Below are 21028 nucleotides of genomic sequence, written 5' to 3'. Positions count from 1 at the left end.
AGAGAGAGAGAGAGAGAGAGAGAGAGTGAGAGTGGGGGAGGGGCAGTAACAGAGGGAAACAAAGAATCCGAAACAGGCTCCAGGCTCTGAGCTGTCAGCACAAAGCCAGACACAGGGCTGGAACTCACGAACTGAGAGATCATGGCCTTAGCAGAAGTCAGACACTTAACCGACTGAGCCACTCAGGTGCCCATACTGAAATCTTTTATTATGCCATATCCACTTTTATCTTTTTAATATATTTTTTAATGCTTATTTTTGAGAGAGAAAGAGAGAAACAGAGGCGTGACTGGGGAAGGGGCAGAGACAGAGACCACAGAATCCGAAGCAGGCTCCAGGCTCTGAGCTGTCAGCACAGAGCCCGACATGGGGCTCGAACCCACGGACTGTGAGATCATGACCTGAGCCAAATTTGGACACTTAACCAACTGAGCCACCCAGATGCTCCATGCTATACCCATTTTAAAAAATTTCCCCTTGTGCTGGCTTCGGCAGCACATATACTAAAATTAAAAAATTTCCCCTTAATTAGAAACTAGGGATGGAATATTTTAAATTTTTTATTCAAAATTTTAGATTATTTATTGAGACAATATGATGGAAAACATAAATAAAGATCTTCAAAGCAATGAAGATTTTACCGCTACCTGAAGTGATCCCATTTTGTGGGTATTTACAATGTTTGCGATCTAGTATCTGGAATTCCCTTCTTATGGCAAAAGCACCTGCCCTGCTTAGCTGGAAGCATCCTTCCCCTACGTGGGAAGTCCTGATCAGTAGATCCCTTTCCCTTGGTCATGGTAATCTTTGAGAAGGGACATTAACCAACTGGTCAGCTGGTACTAAAGAGACTCTAATCCAGAACTTTTTGTTTGAGCTACGGGGACCAGGCGTCTTGTATTCACAGGGAGCCTGAGAATGGGGTTAAGGAAGCAAAGAAATGAAGACAGAGAGCAACCTATTGTGGTTATACTGTTTTATCAGCCCTGGATCAAACTGTATCTGCAGCACTTAGAATCTGTCCAAATATTCCAATAAAAATTTTCTACAGAAGTCTTGATGCTATTTCCAAACATCTGCCAAAATTTCTTCTAAACCCTCTGCCTAGGGCCTCTTCTTACCCTAGTGGCTCTTTTCAGATCTTCTGTCCCTTTGCACATGCTAATTCTCCTACTTGGAACACACTTCTATCCTGATGCTTTTGCTGAAGGCCAAATGACTGGGCTCAAATGACATTTCTTTTGTGAAGCCATTCCTCTCTTGAGCTCCCATAGTACTTTTTACACACTCCTTTAATAGTGCTTATTACATTGTTTAATTATTGTATGTCTGTCTCTCCAGAAAAAAATTTTTTGTATTCCTTGTTCTACCTCCAGTAGTTCATATGCTTTCAGGAACATGTCAAGCACTTAATATGCTGCTGGTTGTTTGATGAAGTTGTCTGACGTCACATTTGGTAGAATATCCATCTCCACCAAGACTATCATTCATTGATGACTACCTGTACAGGAGGTAAAGTGGCTAGGCCTCAAAGGATCGTGAAAAGTTAAGTCCTTCACAGGTCTAGGCCTCAAGGGATCGTGAAAAGTAAGTCCTTCACAGGTCTAGGCTTCCAGGGATTGTGAAAAGTAAGTCCTTCACAGGTCTATGACTAGCTGTGCAACCTTAAGCAAATCACCTTCTCTGCATGGGCTTCCATTTCCTCATCTATAAGCTGAGGGGACCCAGCCTGATGACTTTTAAAGTTCCATATGTTCTTCATATCCAACCCCCATAAAAGATTTAACACTATCGTGAAAGTGTCACATTTTTATCAGTCTCAGGTGCCACGGAAGGAATCTAATATTCAAATGAATGAAATGATCATTCTTTCAATTTGCCGGTATAAATTTGTACTTGCTCTAGGTAGGGACTCTTTCCAAAGCTGCAGCTGAAAGCATTTTTTAAACTGTCAATTTGTCAAATTAAACCAAGGTTCCAATTAGCAGTGGCTATTTATTTCTGAGCAGTTAAGTTGTTCACTGTGTCACAGGCAAAATTAGCTCTCCCTGTCCTTATGCCACTTAATTCTAACAAAGTTCAACTGGAAAAGAAATTTGTCTTTGATCATAAGCTAAATATATAGTTTACAATAAAAACAAACACATTATGGACAATATTAAAAAAATTAAAATTACTTGAAAAGTCTGCTGTCAGACCTAGTTAATTATGTCAGAATAACTTCTCTGCATATGTATACACACACACTGCTATGTAGATAAAACATTTTTACAAAAACGGGATCATTTTTACTATACTGCATCCTTCCCTTCCCCACTGTTTCCTAAATTTTATCAGCTTGTTTTCTCAGGAATTACAGTTCTATGTCATCATATTTAGTGGGTAATATTACATTAAAGTTATTTATCCAGGTTACTGCTAATTAAAATTTGGGCTTTTACTTCTTCTCCCTTTTTAATGGTATTGAGATGAATATCCTTACACTTAAATTTTTTTTATTGCTGCTTACTTATTTTTTTCCTAGAAAAGAATTGCTAGGTTAAAGGGACTACACTTTTAAATTTATATTTTTTGCTTGCTTTTTTCCAGAATAGAGGAATCAACTTTAATTCCTACCAACAGTCACTGAGTTTTTCCACACTCTTAAGAACAAAGGGAAAAGAGTGAACACATTTTAATCTCTTTGTTGGCCACATGTGTTTCTTCTTTTGTGTGCTTATAAAAAATCTTCCTCATTGCCTCCCTTTAAACCCACTGATACTTTACAACACAATTTTATGAATGGTGGTTTCCAGTTGGTGAGACTCAACAAGATTATCTTCTTGGTTGTGTTTTCTGACTTTTTCTACAGCAAACATATATTACTTATGTTTATAAAATATATCTCTCTTTTTAAGTACTACCTACAGGTCTTGTTAAAGTGAAGCCTCAGAATGTTATGTGATATGTATTTTTAAACAAAATATGAGTTGTGATGACAACTTAGGTCTGAGGAACAACCCTGTCGCTTTTCCTTATATATTCATAGAGAAAAAAGTTCCTCTCTCAGATGTGGGGCCAGTCAAAACACTTCTAAAAGGTAACATCTTTTGTATTTTTTGTTTGTTACCTTAGTCTCCTCAGATTTTTGTCCTTATCTCAAATCTAATTCACTACCATTTTCAAATGACTGACCAAAGAACCCTCACCTTTGTGACCCCTGGCAGGTGAATACAGGGGCAAGCAAGATGAGTGGATAGGGATGGAATGAGGGAGGCAGAAGTCTGTTGCCTGACTTTGCATGTAATTCTTTCTTTAGGATTCAAGTCTGACCATCACGGACCTGGACTTTCCTCCAGGTCGAGAGAAGTGCAAATTCACAAACAAAATACCAGTCCAGCCTCAGCTCTGGAAAGGGACTTTCATGGGCTCCTGACTATAATAATTTTCAAAACTTTAATAGAGAAGCAGATCTTTCACTGGAAACATTTAATTGTTTCAGATCAATAAAACACTATTATTATGAACTGTCAGGACCCGGAAATATTTTTGTTAAAGAAGACTTATTTTTTTTTTTTTTTTTGCCATTGGTGTACTTGTACAATATGGTATTTTAATGTTTTAAAACATGGACTTCAATTTTGTAGGATATCAGGTTATTGAAACTAAATATAAACTACTGAAGCTAAATATAAACTTTAAATAAACAAAAATACTGAATCTTGACCATCGCATGAATTTTTGTGGCTTCATATCTCTATTTCCTAAAGTTTTACTCTCAATTAGATTTACATTCCCATGTTCACAGTTCTTGGAAGACAAAGTCGTAAATGCTTAAACACACAGAAAACAATCTAGGTATCTGAAGTATATTATATAGCTATAGTCTACATTCGACCATGTGCAGTGTTGCAGCCAATTTTATGAGAGCAATCATATCAAACAAGCACCATTTTCCAAAGTGATAAATAAGCAAGTTAATAACCATTTTCAACATAAACAACAAATGAACAACTTCTTATACACGCGTGCTACCAGGCTACACGTTCTGATTTGTATCACCAGGAAATATACAAATAACATAATGAATAAAGTAGACAATTTACAACTTTACAAGGAAAGAAAATGAAATGCTGGATCGGGACACGAGAGTCACAGATATTTCTCATTTGCATATTTATGATACTCTTGTAAACATATACAGAACAATGTCGCTGTGCAATTAGAGCTATTTTATATGTAACTCAGAAGTGACTCTCATTCCAGCAGCTAATATTTATTGAGCATGGAATAATGGCCCCCAAAGATGGTCATGTCCTAATCCCCAGAACCTGTGACTAGTTAGGTTATGTGGCAAAGGGAAATTAAAGTAGCTGATGGAGTTAAGGTTGCTATTCAGATTACTTTAATTAAGACAGAATATAACCTGGATTATCCACGTGGGCCTAATGTAATCACAAGGGTCCTTAAAAGTGGAATAGGGAGGTCAAAGAGAGAGATGCTGCTAAGAAAGATCAGAGAAATGCAATGTTGCTAGCTCTGTGATACAATGAAAGGGGGCCAAGAAGCAAGGAATGTGGGTGGCCTCTGGAAACTAGAAAGAGGTAAGGAAATGGACTCTCTCCTAATATCTCCAGGAAGATGTGCAGCATTACTGTCCCCTTGATTTTAGCCCCAGCACAACATGGGTTGAACTGCTAACCTACACAACTGTAAGGTGATAATCTCTGTTGCTTTAAGACATAAACTGGTAATTTTTTACAGCAGCAAACAGAAAACGAATATAAGCACCCGCTAAGTTCCAGACACAATGCCACGCTTAAAGGTGATAAATACAAGATATGTAAGCATAAAAATTCCTAGTTGGGTGCTGTGTCTCCCCCAAAATTTTACGTTGAAGCTGTAACCTCCAATGTCATGGTAATTGGAGAGTAGCCCTTTGGAGGGTAATTTGGTTTAGATGAGGTCATGAGGTTGGGGCCTTATGACGGGATTGGTGCCCTTATAAGAGGAGACACTGAAAGCTTGCTTTCTCTTTCTCTCTGCCACCTGAGGACACAGCAAGAATGCAGCGGGTCTGCAAGCCAGAAACAGAGCTTTCACCAGAACCTGATCACTCTGGCACTCTGACCTTAGACTTCTGGCCTCCAAAACTGTGAGAAAAACTTCGGTGCTTAAGTCACTCAGTTTAGAGGATTTTGTCATTGAGGTTTGTTAATCAAATATTGGAAAAGGGACACGGAAATGAGTGCCGGAAATTGAACCTTAATTTTTATCATTACTCAGGTGACGGCAACTCAACAGCCAGGAAATAACTTCGCTATTTCACGCTAGAAATCACTGCTGTACTACACCATTGAATAAAGTTCAACTTTATTACTCATCAAACAGTAGTAGTATTAACTCTGGGGGGGGGGGGGGGGTCAGCTTGACTAATTTCTTTTACTGCAATCCCAACAAGTGTGAAGTAAGCATTAATGACAAAGGTTTAATTTTTCTATGAAGATAACCAAACCAAACTGAAAGTTCCTTTTTGTTCATACTTCCACTGACAGCCGTAACACTGTTTCGCTAAGGGCAATGGATGGGATAAGGGCTGTCTGACTAGAAGCGGATTATATAAACAAAGATTTGACATATATCCCAAACACTGTTGGGCATTTTAAACACTCCTGATGCAATCCTTTAAAAGGACGACTTGGCAATAAGAAAATTAAATATGCATTCTTCAAACAGGTAAATTCCACTTCAAAGAGTTCTTACAGATCTACTCAATATGCTCACAGGAGCATGTGAAGACACATGAATGGGCACACACACTCACAGCAGTAAAAACCTGGAAACAATCTAAATGCCTGTCATTAGGGAACTGGTTAAATAAATTACAGAATAGCCATACAATCAAATACTATGCAATTTTAAGGGCAAAGAGAGTAGCTTTTCATTTCTGACAGATGTCTAACTCTATTAATAAAAAGTAGTGGTGAGACAAAATGTTTCCAGTTGTGTTTTTTTTTAATTTTTTTTTTATCATTTATTTATTTTTGAGACAGAGAGAGACAGAGCATGAACGGGGGAGGGGCAGAGAGAGAGAGGGAGACACAGAATCGGAAGCAGGCTCCAGGCTCTGAGCCATCAGCCCAGAGCCCGACGCGGGGCTTGAACTCACGGACCGCGAGATCGTGACCTGAGCCGAAGTCGGACGCTCAACCGACTGAGCCACCCAGGCGCCCCCAGTTGTGTTTTTTAAAAATCCACATGAGGGTTTGCAAATGCATGGGAACTTTTTGCAAGAATACACAAATAATTCTGTGATTACTTCCAGGAAGAACTATGAGTGGTTATGAAACTTTCACTTTTCATTTTATGTCCTACTAAGTAGCTTGAAAATATTTTTTTGAACAATGATCACGTATTTTATACTTTCAAATTCAATTATAGGATGCCTGGGTGGCTCAGTCAGTAGAGTATCTGACTCTTGATCTCAGGGTCCTGAGTTCAGCTCCCACATTGGGCATGGAACCCACTTAAAAAAATCAAATTCAATTTAAAAATAGAGAAAATATTGATGTTTTATATACAAAACAACAGAAATATTTTTCTTTATATTGGTAGTAATGTTTAGCAGTACAGAGAACAGTTTAGAATGGGATCTAAGCTGGAATTTATACATAGCCACTTCCTACCTGCATGGCCTTGGGCAAGGAGTTTAACCACACTCGGCCTAAATTTCTTTATTTAATTGAGATATCAATACCCACATCTTACTGGGTCTATATGACCATAAAATGAGAAATGAATATTGAAAACACTTGGTAAAGTGCTCAGTGCAATTGACATTAAATTTTTATTGCTATAAAAGCTACCTGCTGACATTATCCTAAATTAGAGTCCCTTCTATGTATGACTATAAAATGCAAACTCTGTGAAGGCAGGGACAATCTCAATCACAGCTGTATTCCACGTACCTAACACAGAAAGGATTCCAATATGTGTTTAACGAGCAAACTAAGCCTGTCAAATGTAATGGCACACAAAAAGCTCTCAGCAAATATTTGCTCAAATAAAACGTTCCCGACTCCATTTGACCATTTTGGGCATGTACCACTCTCTAAAGCTTTACTAAAGATTAACTATCCATCTCATCTCCCGACCAAGCAATTAGACTAAAAGAGGAAAGGGCAGATCATGAGGGCACAAGGTGAGGAGGGTTCTCCTGCTGGTCACCTGATTTTAATTTAAATAACTAAGTGCCTCAGAGGGTAAGTGAAGAATGAGGTGAGATGTTAGTAATAAAAATACATAAATGAATTCTTTTCAAAAGTTAGACTCATGAAGTAGTTACTGCTGACTAAATAAATATGGGAGACACAATCTGATCTGGCTAGTGTGAATTCCTGGTAGTAGGCCTTGAAAGCAAACATATACTTTAGCTTATTTAAAAGTGTCATGACGGTATAGATTTTTAACAAATGTTTCTTTTGTGTATGTTAAATGTCTGAACGTTAAGGACTTACCTAAATTTGTATAGTAATCAATTAATTTCAGTAATGTCTCAATCTCAAAGTTCTTTGAGCATATCATTTAAGGTATGTTGAAGAGATAGTATTTCCAAACAGCCAATCGGAATGTAGGTTATCTGAGACACCATTTTACAACTCTGGTTCAGAGACACTACATTCTTAGAGAAGTCTTGGTTTATCTAGAGCTTTTATTGTTAGCAGGGAGAACGCATAAATTGGCTTGCCCCCTTTAAAGTAAATGCACTGCGCTTTCTCCAGACTACTAAAACGATGGTGGCCTTTCACTGTGCTAATATGCAAGAGCTTTTACAAGTGTAAGCAACTGCCTGAACACATACATGCAGGTACCCTCCCTTTCTCTCTCGTATGCAATACTTCCGAGTGTGTACGATGTGTCAGGGACCATTTTAGGCATGGGGGTTACCGCACTGAATATAACAAAGGTCAACGAAAAAGTTAATGTTCTTGTAGGAAGACCAGTAATACATTACAATAGAGTAATAGGTGCTATGAAGAAAACTAAAGCAAAGTAAGAAGACAGAATGATGGAAGGAGATGCTGTTTTAGATAGTGTGGTCAGAAGATAGGTGACATGTGAACAGATTTGAAAGAGAGCCATGAGAATGTCTGCAGAAATTTTTCAAGCAACAGAAGGACCAAGAACAAAGTTGGTTCTCTCAAGACCCACCCCAAAGGCCAGTATGGCCGAATCACAGAATACAAGAAGGAAAGTGGTATTTGCGGTAGAGAGGTGGCCAGGGGCCAGGTCCCAGATCTTACAAGGGCCTGCCTTATAGGCCATGGTACAAAGTCCAAAATTTTTTTCTTAAAAGTATGATGGGAAACACTGAAGGTTTTCTGATGCTCTTTGGATCTCTTCCCCCTACAACCCTTAAAAGAGTGACACGACCAGACTTATGATCTTTAAAAGTGTAGAGAATACCCAAAAAACAAATAATCCAGTGAAGAAATGGGCTGAAGACATGAATAGACACTTTTCTAAAGAAGACATCCAGATGGCCAACAGGCACATAAACAGATGCTCAACGTCACTCCTCATCAGGGAAATACAAATCAAAACCACACTGAGATACCACCTCACGCCAGTCAGAGCGGCTAAAATGAACAAATCAGGAGACTATAGATGCTGGAGAGGATGTGGAGAAACGGGAACCCTCTTGCACTGTTGATGGGAATGCAAACTGGTGCAGCCGCTCTAGAAAACAGTGTGGAGGTTCCTCAAAAAATTAAAAATAGAACTACCCCATGACCCAGCAATAGCACCACTAGGAATTTACCCAAGGGATACAGGAGTGCTGATGCATAGGGGCACTTGTACCCCAATGTTTATAGCAGCACTTTCAGCAATAGCCAAATTATGGAAAGAACCTAAATGTCCATTAACTGATGAATGGATAAAGAAGATGTGGTTTATATATACAATGGAATACTACTTGGCAATGAGAAAGAATGGAATCTGGCCATTTGCAGCACTGTGGATGGAACTGGAGAGTGTTATGCTAAGTGAAATAAGTCGGGTAGAGAAAGACAGATACCATATGTTTTCAGAGTGTCATGCTAAGTGAAATAAGTCAGGTAGAGAAAGACAGATACCATATGTTTTCACTCATATGCGGATCCTGAGAAACTCAACAGAAGACCATGGGGGAGGAGAAGGGGGAAAAAAAAAGTTACAGAGAGGGAGGAGGCAAATCATAAGAGACTCTTAAATACTGAGAATAAACTGAGGGTTGGTGGGGGGGGCAGGGGAAAGTGGGTGATGGGCATTGAGGAAGGCACCTGTTGGGATGAGCACTGGGTGTTGTATGGAAACCAATCTGACAATAAATTTCACGTAAAAAAAGAAAAGTGTGGCGAGTAGACTCTATGGGGCAAAAGTAGAAGCAAGGACACTGGTCAGGAGGCTACTGTGCATAGGTTTAAAAGGGAGATGAAGACCACTGGACTAGGGCTGTAGAAGTAGAGGTGGAAAGACATGGCTTGATGCAAGAGACATTTTGGAAGTAAAGTTGACAGGTTATTGATAGATTAGGTATGCGACACAAGAGTCGAGAAAGATTCTGGACCTGAGCAATCTGGTTAACCAGTGTGGTGGGGTGGGAAATAAAGAGTTCAGTTTAGGACATGATGTATTTGTGATGTCTGTAAGACAGCTTAGTGGAGATGTTGAGTGGGCAATTGGATACAAGAGTCTGGAGTTGAGGGAGAGACTGCAGATATGATTTAAGAGAATCCTCAGAATAGATGTCATATTTTATGCCATGACAGGGCATAAGACCATCTGATGAGCACATCAGTATTTAAGACTCATTAAGAAAAGAGGAATTCAGCAGAAGAGAATGAGAAGTCATGGTGAGGGATTTAGAGGGAAAGCCAGGAGTGAATGTCCTGGAAGCCATGGAGGAAAACAGTTCGATAAGGTCAGAGGACAAGTGCTGGCTGGGGAGCAAAGAGGGTGAGAGAGACAACTTCAAGCTGAGCACCAAATTTGGCAATAAGGCAGGCTCTGGTATATTTTGACAAGACTCGTGGGGATGAAGGACTGACTGGAGTGGCTTGAAGAGACCTATATAAAGAGAGGGAAGAGAGGGACACCTGGGTGGCTCAGTCAGTTAAGCGTCCAACTCTTGCTTTCCAACTCTTGGTTTCAGCTCAAGTCATCTCACAGTTCGTGAGTTTGAGCCCCACACTGGGCTCTGTGCTGGCAGCATGGAGCCTGCTTGGGATTCTCTGTCACTCTCTCTCTCTCTGCCTCTTCCCCTCTCACGCTGTGTCTGTCTCTCTCAAACAAATAAACAAACTTAAAAAAAAGGGGGGGGGGAGCCCATGAGCACAATTTTCAAGAAGTGCCTGGCTGTACAACATGCAGAAGAATGAAACTAGACCACTTTATTACACCATACACAAAAATGAACTCAAAATGGATGAAGGACCTGAATGTGAGACAGGAAACCATTAAAACCCTAGAGGAGAAAGCAGGAAAAAAACCTCTCTGACCTCAGCTGCAGCAATTTCTTAACTTGACACATTTCCAAAGGCAAGGGAATTATCGGCAAAAATGAACTATGGGACCTCATCAAGATAAAAAGCTTCTGGACTGCAAAGGAAACAATCAACAAAACAACCAACTGGAATGGGAAAAGATATTTGCAAATGACATATCAAATAAAGGGCTAGCATCTAAAATCTATAAAGAACTCACCAAACTCCACACCTGAAAAACAAATAATGCAGTGAAGAAATGGGCAGAAGACATGAATAGACACTTTTCTAAAGAAGATATCCAGATGGCCAACAAGCACATGAAAAGATGCTCAACGTCACTCCTCATCATGGAAATACAAATCAAAACCACAGTGAGATACAGAGAGGGAGGGAGGCAAACCCTAAGAGACACTTAAGGACTGAGAACAAACTAAGGGTAGATGGGGGGTGGGGGAGAGGGGAAAGTGGGTGATGGGCAGGAAGGAGGGCGCTTCTTGGGATGAGCACTGGGTGTTGTATGGAAACCAACTTGCCAATAAATTATATTATGTTAAAAAATAAAACAAAGAAAAAAAACCAAATGAAGTGCCTGGCTGTAAAGAGCCACCCTACAGAATTCCCCTTGCTTTTGCCATCACAGAGTCTCACGGAGATGCAGGTAGGGCTCACACATGCCCCTACACACTGGAGTGCAAAGCTGTTCTCATTTTTGACCTGACCTGCTGGCAAGCCCTCCTATTCCTCACTGTCAGAGTCCCTTCTGTCCATTTCCACCCAAGCTGCTTCTAAACTGCAACAACTGCCAAACCCCACAGCTGACCCTAATCCCCCCTCAACAATGCAGCTGCCATTTCTCATCCATCTTGCCTCTGCCCTTCCTGATGATTTTTCTTGTTTTTTTCTTCCTTGTCTCTTGTCACTTCTCCATACTTCTCAGTGCCTGAAAAATAAAGCTGACCTTTTAGATGTAACATCAGTGACAAAGAGGATGATTTCCTTTGCATACACAACCTGACCAGAGAAGACAGGCCAACAGTGATCTCTGAGTAAGGCTCTTCTCATGTGCATATAGCACCTTATCTGAAGGCCCAATGGCTGACTCAGTGATGGGTTATTCGGAGCTTTAAAGATCTTCCAGGAGGGGCACCTGGGTGGCTCAGTCGGTTGAGCGTCCGACTTTGGCTCAGGTCATGATCTCACAGTTTGTGAGTTCAAGCCCTGCGTCGGGCTCGGGCTCTGTGCTGACAACTCAGAGCCTGGAGCCTACTTCAGATTCTATGTCTCCCTCTCTCTGCCCCTTCCCTGCTCATGCTCTCTCTCTGTCTCTCAAATATGAATAAGCATTAATAAATAAATAAAGATCTTCCAGGAATCTGAGGCCTCCTGTAGGTTAGCTTCCAAAATGACTATCACATTAGTAAGCAGTGTGAGGCTTCATTTGGACAGTGGTAAATTCCTGAGAGGCAGGAACCAGTTTTCATACTTCCTTACGTCATCCATTCAATAGATACTATTGCAGCCTACGGGATTTAGCATGAGAGATGCAGGAGGTGCAGAGAAAATGGGTATGGCTTCTCCCTTCATGGGGCATGTAGGAGTCTAGTAGGGTATTTACATTAGTAAATGGACACAATATGGCATGGTAAATGCCTTCATAAGGGAATACCAGACACTATAAAAGCACATAGAAAGAACAGCTTGTTTAAATTTGGGCATTAGAAACTTCCCTGTGTAAGTGATGTTTAAGTTGTGAAGAGTACTGAGTTAGCCAGATTAGGACAGTCAGCATTTCAGGGAAAGAACATGTGCAAAGGCCCAGAAGCAAGTGAGAACAGAGCACATCTGAGGGCACTGACCAAAGTTAAATATGGCCAAGTGTTATGTGTGTGTATTCTGGGGGTGAAAGTGGGGCACTGAAGAATGAACAAAGATAAGCTAGAGAGAAAGAGGGGCCAGATCACAAGACACATTAAAGAAAGACCATGTCCTGGGATATGTACCAAACGCTTTAAAGGCAATTTTCCTTGAGAAGTGAGAATGGGGAGAGATGGGAAGACTTCACTTTATTATTTTAAATACCCCATAATGTTAGACATTTACTTTTTAGAATGCCATGCATTCCTTCTGTAATTCAAATTTTTAATTAAACAAAAGTTTTATTTATTTTTACTTTAGAGCGATTGAGAGCATACACACAAAGGAGAGGGGGCAGAGAGGAAGAGAGAGGGAAGGACAGACAGAGAATCAAGCAGGCTCTATGCTCAGCACAAAGCTGGATGCAGGGCTTGATCCCACGACTCTAGGATCATGACCTGAGCTGAGATCAAGAGTTAGATGCTCAACCAACTGAGCCCCAGGTGCCCCAAAACACCCAGGTGCCCCAAAACAAAGAAAGTTTTAAAAGCTGAGTCTAACTGCACTGGGGAGAATGGGTTGGAAGCAGGACAAGACTAGAGAAAGGAGAGCAGTTAGAAAGCTGTGGCAAGAATCAGGTGGCCTGAACTGGAGTCACAGCAGTGACTATGGGAAGAAGATATAATTAGGAAGTAAAATGGAAAGATTTTGGTAAAGAATATAGGAAACAACTAGATTTCTGACATGGGCAAATGGGTGGATGGTGAATGGTGGGGGTCTTTCGTTCAGTTTGGGAAAACAGGGCATGACACAGGTTTAGGTAGGGTAAAAATGAGTTTAGATTTGATCATATTAAGCTTGAAGTACCTAGAGGACATTCACATGGAATTCAAAGCTTATTAGAGGTCCTGAATCTATAACCCTGGAGGAAAAAATCTGACTTACAAAAAGAAATGCGGCTATTCTCAGCACATATATGGTAACTTAAGTCCTGAGAAAAGATAGGATTGCCCAGGTATATGTAAAGAGTAAAAAGAGAAGGCTGAAACAGAAGCTGGAGGTAAAGCAATATATAAAGTTGAACTTCTCAGAATGATCTGTGATCCATCTGTATCATGATCTCCTGAGGGGTTTGGTAAAAATGTGGAATTCTTGGCTTTACTTGTTCAGATACTTTAGTGGCCTAGGAATCTGTATTTTAAGCAAGTACTCCAGATTATTTTTGTGTAAGGTAAAGTTTGAGAACCACTGATCTAGAAGATGAGTGGAGGAAGAAGAGCTGGAGAAAAGAAAAGAAAAAAAAAAAAAGGTTAAGAAGGAGCTGTACTCTGCTCACCCCCCAATGAAAAATGAGAATTTCGTGTCACGGTAGCCATTGGAAAACAGCATATCCATCAAAGCACAGTGGGCTGGTGAAAAATAAGCTGTCAGTAAATACTTGTTTAATAAGTAATTGGGAAAAGTATTTAAAGTTATAATTTACCTCTGTATACTTATAAGCTATTACCTACTCTATAGTATAAACAAAGTTAACCCCTGGGAATTTATAAGATAATAGAATAGTAGGAAGTGGAAAAAAAAAAAGGATTGAGTGAGAATCACTTTGATGTCAATGTCTAGGACAAATTACAAAGGTTTAGCCGGTACCTAGCAAGTTAGTGAAGAAACAACCATGACCTCTCAGATCCAAGTAAATTCCTGAAGTATATAAACACAGAAGCAAAGTTCTATGATAAAAAGATGGGCTCAGTGTTGAAAAGCACTGAAATAAACCTGTCAGCTTCATAGTATCATCCAGATGCCCTCTCCCAGATTAACCAATTACTTAATACCCAAATCAAGCCACTCCTTCACTTATAAGCTATTAAAGACCAATAGATAAAGATTTAGTCTGTTTGTCCAACTAAACCTGACAGCTCTTGCTCAGGTCATAGTTGCTGAAATATTACTGCTTATCAAACACTTCTTATGCCAAAGTTGCTAGGTTTCAGATCGTCAGGTTTGTCAGAAACTTCATTTGTTCTAACCAGTTAAAAGGATCTATACTTTAAAGACATTTGCTTGATAGAAGGCAAAATGATGAAATAACCCCCAAATTAAATCACACCTATTTTTGACGCTTCTCCACCCACCCCCAATTTAAAGTCATCACAAAACATTCTGCAGAGGTAAAGCAAACTGGAAAAGAGAAGACTTTTACTTCATTATTCCCATTTTTTACTTTTCTTTCTATTTCTTCATTGGTAGGTATTATGAAAGGGGGGGAAAGCACTTCAAACTTACCGAGTACAAAGTGCTCACTTGCATGTTACTGCAGATTTTTACTCACTGCTATCACTAAATGCCACTCATCAGTTATGTGACTGTGGGTGACTTTATCTCTGAGTTGTACCATATACCCTTTAAGAATTTTTTCCTAGTCTAAAGTACTATTGTTCTAAGATTTGAGAAGGAAACAGTCGGTAGCTAAGAAATATTATAATGTTATGAGAGTTGATAACAATTATACTCTTTATTTACTTAAAGTTTTAGACCTCCACTTATGAAGACAGAGAATATCCAGGGGCCATGAACCCCAATGCTAGAAGTACAACTTCTTTTTTTTTTTTTTTTTTTTTTTTTTTATGTAGGCTTCATACATGGAGACCAATGTGGGGCTTGAAGTCATGACCCTGAGATCAAGACCTAAGCTGAAGTCAAGAGTCCACTGAGACACCTGGGTGCCCCTTTCCCCTCCCCCACCTATTTTTAGAAGTACAACTTCTTGATTTAATAAGTCTAAGACAAACTGGTAACATTTCAGGAGTTCATTTGTTAGCTGGTAATTCAGAACATGGAATATTGATTTTTCCACAGTAATGATGTGATACATTATGGTTAGGCTCTTAGGCTAATTCACAAAATTGAATTTAATCTTCAAGTGACTCTCCAGACAATTTTGACAAAAACAGAAAAATAAATATTGCCATACTAGGAAAAAAAAAAAAAGAGAGAGGCACCTGGGTGGCAGTTAAACACCCAACTTCGGCTCAGGTCATGATCTTGCAGTTTGTGAGTTTGAGCCCCATGTCAGGCTCTGTGGTGACAGCTCAGAGCCTGGAGCCTGCTTTGGCTTCTGTGTCTCCCTCTCTCTCTGCCCCTTCCATGCTCTCGCGTGCACGCACTCTCTCTCTCAAAAATAAATGTTAAAAAATTTTTTTTAAAAAAAGGAAATGAGGGGCGCCTGGGTGGCGCAGTCGGTTAAGCGTCCGACTTCAGCCAGGTCACGAAATCGCGGTCCGGGAGTTCGAGCCCCGCGTCAGGCTCTGGGCTGATGGCTCAGAGCCTGGAGCCTGTTTCCGATTCTGTGTCTCCCTCTCTCTCTGCCCCTCCCCCGTTCATGCTCTGTCTCTCTCTGTCCCAAAAATAAATAAACGTTGAAAAAAAAAAATTAAAAAAAAAAAAAAGGAAATGAAAAAAACCACAAATTTATCTCAAAGCCTATTCTTCACAGTGAAGTCAACCAAAGGATCCATTGACCTGATTACTCTGTAGATGCTCCAAGTAATGAGATTATAACAGCCCACTCCTTAAGTCCATGGACCCCAAGTACTCTTGCTTAAATAAAGAAAAATTTTCAGGTACAGGGGACACAAGGGGATCAGAGCTATGCCAAAGCCCAAAGCTGGGAGAAAAGCATAAAGGTGAAGAGAAGAGGAGCACCTCTTCTTAACTATCCCAACTGCAGTGGGAAAGGAACTCAGACTCTAGAACATTCTCTTCACATCCCAGCTAAGGATTCCCTGAGCAATGCTCCTGGAATTTAGTGGCAGCTCAGTAAACATGGAACCTAAAAACATATAAGGTATGCTTCCCAGCTGAGACAGGGATTGTGGAAAGGAATGATTCCCTAACATGCCATGCTGAGAGCTCACCACTTGCTCCTGCCAGAAGTGACCACAGTTCTGACTGGGAGGACCCTGCCTGGAAGAATGGCTGCCTCCTTGCTGTGACTGAAGCCCCATTTCAACCCCTTTTCAGGGCTAGGTCTTCCAATGTATTTGTGTGTTCACAAGTTTGTAGTTGTAACTTGTGGGTGTCTATCTTTATCATTTGCTAAGGCTTGAAATAGAAAAACCAAACAACTGTTCTCTTCTCCTGGGAAGAACTGCTTACTGTACTTACAATTTTACAGTGATGGAAAATATCCCTATGTAAGTCTGTATTGGGGGCAATTCAGATTTTTAATTCCTAAGTACTTCTCCACGTTCACTATGGAAAACAATGACCTATCTAATTTGGACAAGTTTAAATATCAGGCAGAGTTTCAAAAGGTATTTGCCACGCTAATATTCTAAAGTTGCCATTTCAGTTTATCCTTAGCCCTCTCCCTGATATTAGACCACTTTAAAACTAAAATCACACTTCTGCTCTCATTTAGATATTATAACCAAAAACAAGTAGCAAGGAATATGGTATGTCAGTTAGGACACAATATATATGTATTAAGCTTTTAATTAATTGTTGCTGAACATATGAATAGATCTGCAGTACACCCAAATCCATATACTAAAGGGATCTTTCAGTTCTTTAATAAGCATATGCAAATGTGATAATTCATCACAATCTAAATTGAGTTTTGGATTCTGCCCGAATTTGAAATATTACCAGGAAGGAAAGCATAGGTAATGTACCCAGCTATCCGAGTGGCACTCAGAAGATGATCATGTATTCAACTCTCTTACTTTACTTATAAATGTTGCTTTTCCTTCAGATTAAATCCAACTTTCCTTCCCTAGCCTCTTCTTGTTACGCTGAAGACACCAGCTTTATGTCTTCTGGTATAAAATTTTGTGGTTGTATGAACTTAACATTGTAAATGTTATGTAGCAAAGTATTGGACAAATTCACTGAAAAAGACAACTGTTAAAAGCTTATAGTAAAGAAATCTTGCTTTCCTAACCTTAAGCCTAACTACTTACTGCAGGAGTGACTTGGCAAATTTCCAAAAGACTGTTCAAATTTCTCCCTTTCTGAGGCAAGTTACAGAAACCTCTACCTTTCCCCCACTGAAACATAAGTATCCAATGTACAAAAAAGAAAGAATTTGGGGGTTTTTTTGTTGTTAAAAAAACAAATCAGGTTCTACTTTCGCATTGCAATGTTCAGCAAATAATGCATTTCTACCAGCTTTCACTTTTCAGATGGGCTACTTCCTAGGCTGAGAGGCGGGACACCCAAATGGGAAGGAGAAGTCAATGTCATAGTGTATAAATAGCTGTGGCCAAAAACAATATTGCAGAAGAGCCAATAGGAGATGGGCTCCCCAAATTGCGGCAGGAGTGACTTAATTCCATGTATCCCTTCATGAGGGCCTCAAGGAAAATTATCATCAGGAAATAAAAGGGGGTGGGGGTAGCAGCCAGGACTCCCGTAAGATTTCTGATCTTTTGTGAAAGAAATAAACTTGCAGTGCTTTCTAGAGTTTCTGAAATGCACACCTATCTTTTAAATCTCAAATGGTATGGCCATGAAAAGGAAATCTTTTCCAATGTAAGTTGGTGTAGAGAAAAAGAGTGCCCAATAAGAAGTTAGTCTTTTTTCAGACATACTTAAAAACCAATGAACAATACCAACGCCGATTTTACATTGTTTTACTCACTCGTTACACGAGGTAAAATTTGCCATCACAAGGCAAATCTAAACGAGAACCCCACTTCATACAAAAGTAAACCTAAACCTTGCACTGTGTTCCTATCATCATTCATTACACACAATCGAAAGGTCCATAATTTCACACGATGACGGTTAATACGCTTGAGATCAAGGGGCCAGACTGCATGGGGCACACAATTCACTTCCTAAATGTTTGCTGGACTTTTCAGGATTGCTCTCAAGTGTTGGAAGTCATTAAGTTTACCAAGATTCTGCAGCCGAGCACACGCACGTACTGTTTAGGGATCAGCGGCACTCACAAAATGTAGGCAATCATGAAGTTATGTAAGAAAAGCAGTCCCTCCTCTGAGGAATTAGTTCGGACGGACACACAAGAATCCAGGAAATCGCATATCCTCCTTGCGGGGCCGGGTTACAGGAACTAGGTAAAGAAACAATGCAAAGTACACTGGGAAACGAGGGCAGTTAGAGCCGAAAAGATGCAGGCAACGCCACCAGAGGCATCTTCAAGCATTCCTTCGGAAGGAAGGTGTATGTTGTCCCTAAAGAGCCCCTGTTGACCTGGGTAACGGTACAAGCTGAAACCACCTCGTCCCGACACGAATTCCAGCACTGGAAGAGGAGACTGGGGTAGGAAGCATTAGATGACCCACTGCCTAGGGGTGCCGAAGCTGTCACCGCCCTGGGACTCGCGCACAGCCGGGCGCTGCCACCTGCTTTCTACTTCTTCAGGGAGGGCTGGTGACGCGTGGTGGGCCCGAGAGAAACCAGAGGCACGGATAATGAATCTGCGGTTTCTAAAGCCCAAGCACAACAAGATGTCCCCAGAGTCCGACCCCCACAGCCGGGCGACTCTTCCCACGCGGCACGCTGCCCCAGGGGTGGAAGGCTGAGAACTTGCAGGCGTCTGAGGCGAGGGCCAGAGAACAAATGGGGAGGGGGGCGACGCCGGGTCTCAGCGTCGGGGTCGCTCGGGCCCTAGCGCCCGGACCGTGGGAAGGTAGGCTGGGGGCGGGGCCGCGTGGAGCCAAATAGCCAGGGGCCGGACCTGGGAATCCCCCGGGGCGAGGGCGGGCGCGGGCGGAGAGGGACGCCTATGGCCGCTACCTGCTGCTGGATCTTCCCGTCCTCCGTGACGACCCAGTGCGTGGTGGCGAAGGCCCCTCGAGCCGCCACACTCAGCAAGGCGGAAAGACTGAGGAGCCAGCCTGGGCCGGAGCAAGGCGGCAGCTCGCACCGGCCGCGGACCCCTACTGCCGCCGCCATCTTGCCCCCCCGGCCCGGCTGCTCACACCGGAAGCGGAAGCGGGCCCCCGCCGCCCGCCATCTTGGGGAGGTCGGCGCTGGAGGAGGTGGAGCCCAGGGGGCGCTGCCCGCTGACGACCGGCTTTTTCAGCCTCGGTTTGGGCTACCGGGGCAGCCGGGTTTGGCTTTAGGTCGGAGACCGCGTTTTTGTTATTGTTTTCCTGTACGCGATACGATCTCGTGGGGTGGGAACCAGAGGGAGATAAAAGTAGTGTTCTAGGTGGAGCCTAAATTGAAATAACAGGATTCAGAGAATACGTACAGAGTGTGTATGTCTGTGTGTATATATTGATCTATATTCTTAATAAAATCTTGGTTTTCGCTTTATTTCATTTTAATTCCTGGTTGTGCAATATAGTTGGGAAATAAAAGGTATGCTTTGAAAACGCCTAAGGGAAGAGATGGATTCTCTTTTATTCTTCAAGTCTCAACAGTAGAAGCTTCCGAGTTGGACTGGTTGTCAGTCAAGGGCAGCGCTGTTCAGTATAAGTATGTAAGCCTCGAGCCACAAACAAATTTTTAAACAAAGACAGTGAAATAACACATTTTATTTAACCCATTATATGTAATATAGTATTAGTTCAATATGAAATCTGTACAAGTTACTGAGATATTTTTTGTACTTAGTCGTGGGAATAGGTGTGTATTTTAGATTTAGAGCTCAGGTAATTTCAGGCTAGCGAGATTTCGGGGCTTAAGAGCCATATGTGGGTAGTGGCTACCTCAGGTCTAGGCTGGAAGTCTAGATCTGGAGACCCAAACAGCATTGACATCACCTGGCAGTTTATTAGAAATGCACATTCTTGGCTCTTCCACCCTTCCCCATCAGATTCTACCTTTCAGCAAGAGTCCCAGGGCACTGGAATGTACGTTAAGAAGCACTTCCCTCTAGTGAGCCAACGTGGGGCCAAGCGACTAGCCTGCCTTCTCGCTTCTAGTTAGATATGTTGTTTTAGGTATTTCAGGGCTGCCTTCTAGCTTTGTAGGTTCATTAAGCTTTTGGTTTTCTCTTTGGGAAAAGGAAGGTGAGAATTTTGCCTGACCACTTCCCTACTTTGGCATATTGCTGGAAAACAAAAATAATTGCCAAGTGTTTAAATATAACTTCATACTATGGAAGCAATGACCACAGCATTGGTTTTTAGTTCCTTCTGAAAGTAGGTTTTCTTAGAGGATTGCAGTAATGAACATGCATCTCCCTAAAAATGTGTGGCTTATCTGCTTTTTTGTCTAGTACTCTGCTAGACAGTGGGTATGGAGATCTGACCACTGAGCAATGTGCAAGCTAGTGGAATATTGACAGGTTAACAATTGAAATACAGGATGTATTATTCCTGAGTATTCCTGTGTGTGTGTGTGTGTACTACATATTCTCTATCTCTTTATCTGTTCATCTATCCATGGACATTGGGGTTGCTTTTATATCTTGGCTATTGTAAATAATACAGCAATAGAACATAAGGGTACATACATCTTTTCAAATTTGTGTTTTTGTTTTCTTTGGATAATTTCCCAGTAGTGAAATTACTGGATTGTATGCTATTTCTATTTTTAATATTTTGAGGAAATTCCATGTGTGGATGCACCAATTTACATTCCCAACAACAGTGCACAAGTGTTCCTTTTGCTCCACATCCTTGCCAACACTTGTTGTCTTTTTGATTCTAGTCATTCTGACAGGTGTAATGTAATATCTCATTGTAGTT

The 21028-nt window shown here is 41.1% G+C and overlaps 1 protein-coding gene across 4 annotated transcripts in view; it reads right to left on the bottom strand.

Annotated features, from left to right (window-relative positions):
• Window positions 1-19315, bottom strand: part of TTC17 (tetratricopeptide repeat domain 17) — a 126968-nt gene extending 107653 nt beyond the window's left edge. For all 4 annotated transcript variants that reach the window (XM_006937212.5, XM_003993184.6, XM_045039155.1 and 1 more), the window contains exon 1: window positions 19125-19315. In XM_006937212.5, coding sequence (XP_006937274.1) covers window positions 19125-19283 — 159 coding nt within the window. In that variant the 5' untranslated portion in view covers window positions 19284-19315. The remainder of the gene's footprint in view (window positions 1-19124) is intronic.
• Between the last annotated feature and the right edge of the window lie 1713 nt (window positions 19316-21028).

This window comes from Felis catus, chromosome D1, assembly GCF_018350175.1.
Source record: "Felis catus isolate Fca126 chromosome D1, F.catus_Fca126_mat1.0, whole genome shotgun sequence".
NCBI classification, from domain to species: domain Eukaryota; kingdom Metazoa; phylum Chordata; class Mammalia; order Carnivora; family Felidae; genus Felis; species Felis catus.
Note: the sequence above shows the minus strand (reverse complement) of the source record. Positions and strands in the feature narration are given on the sequence as shown.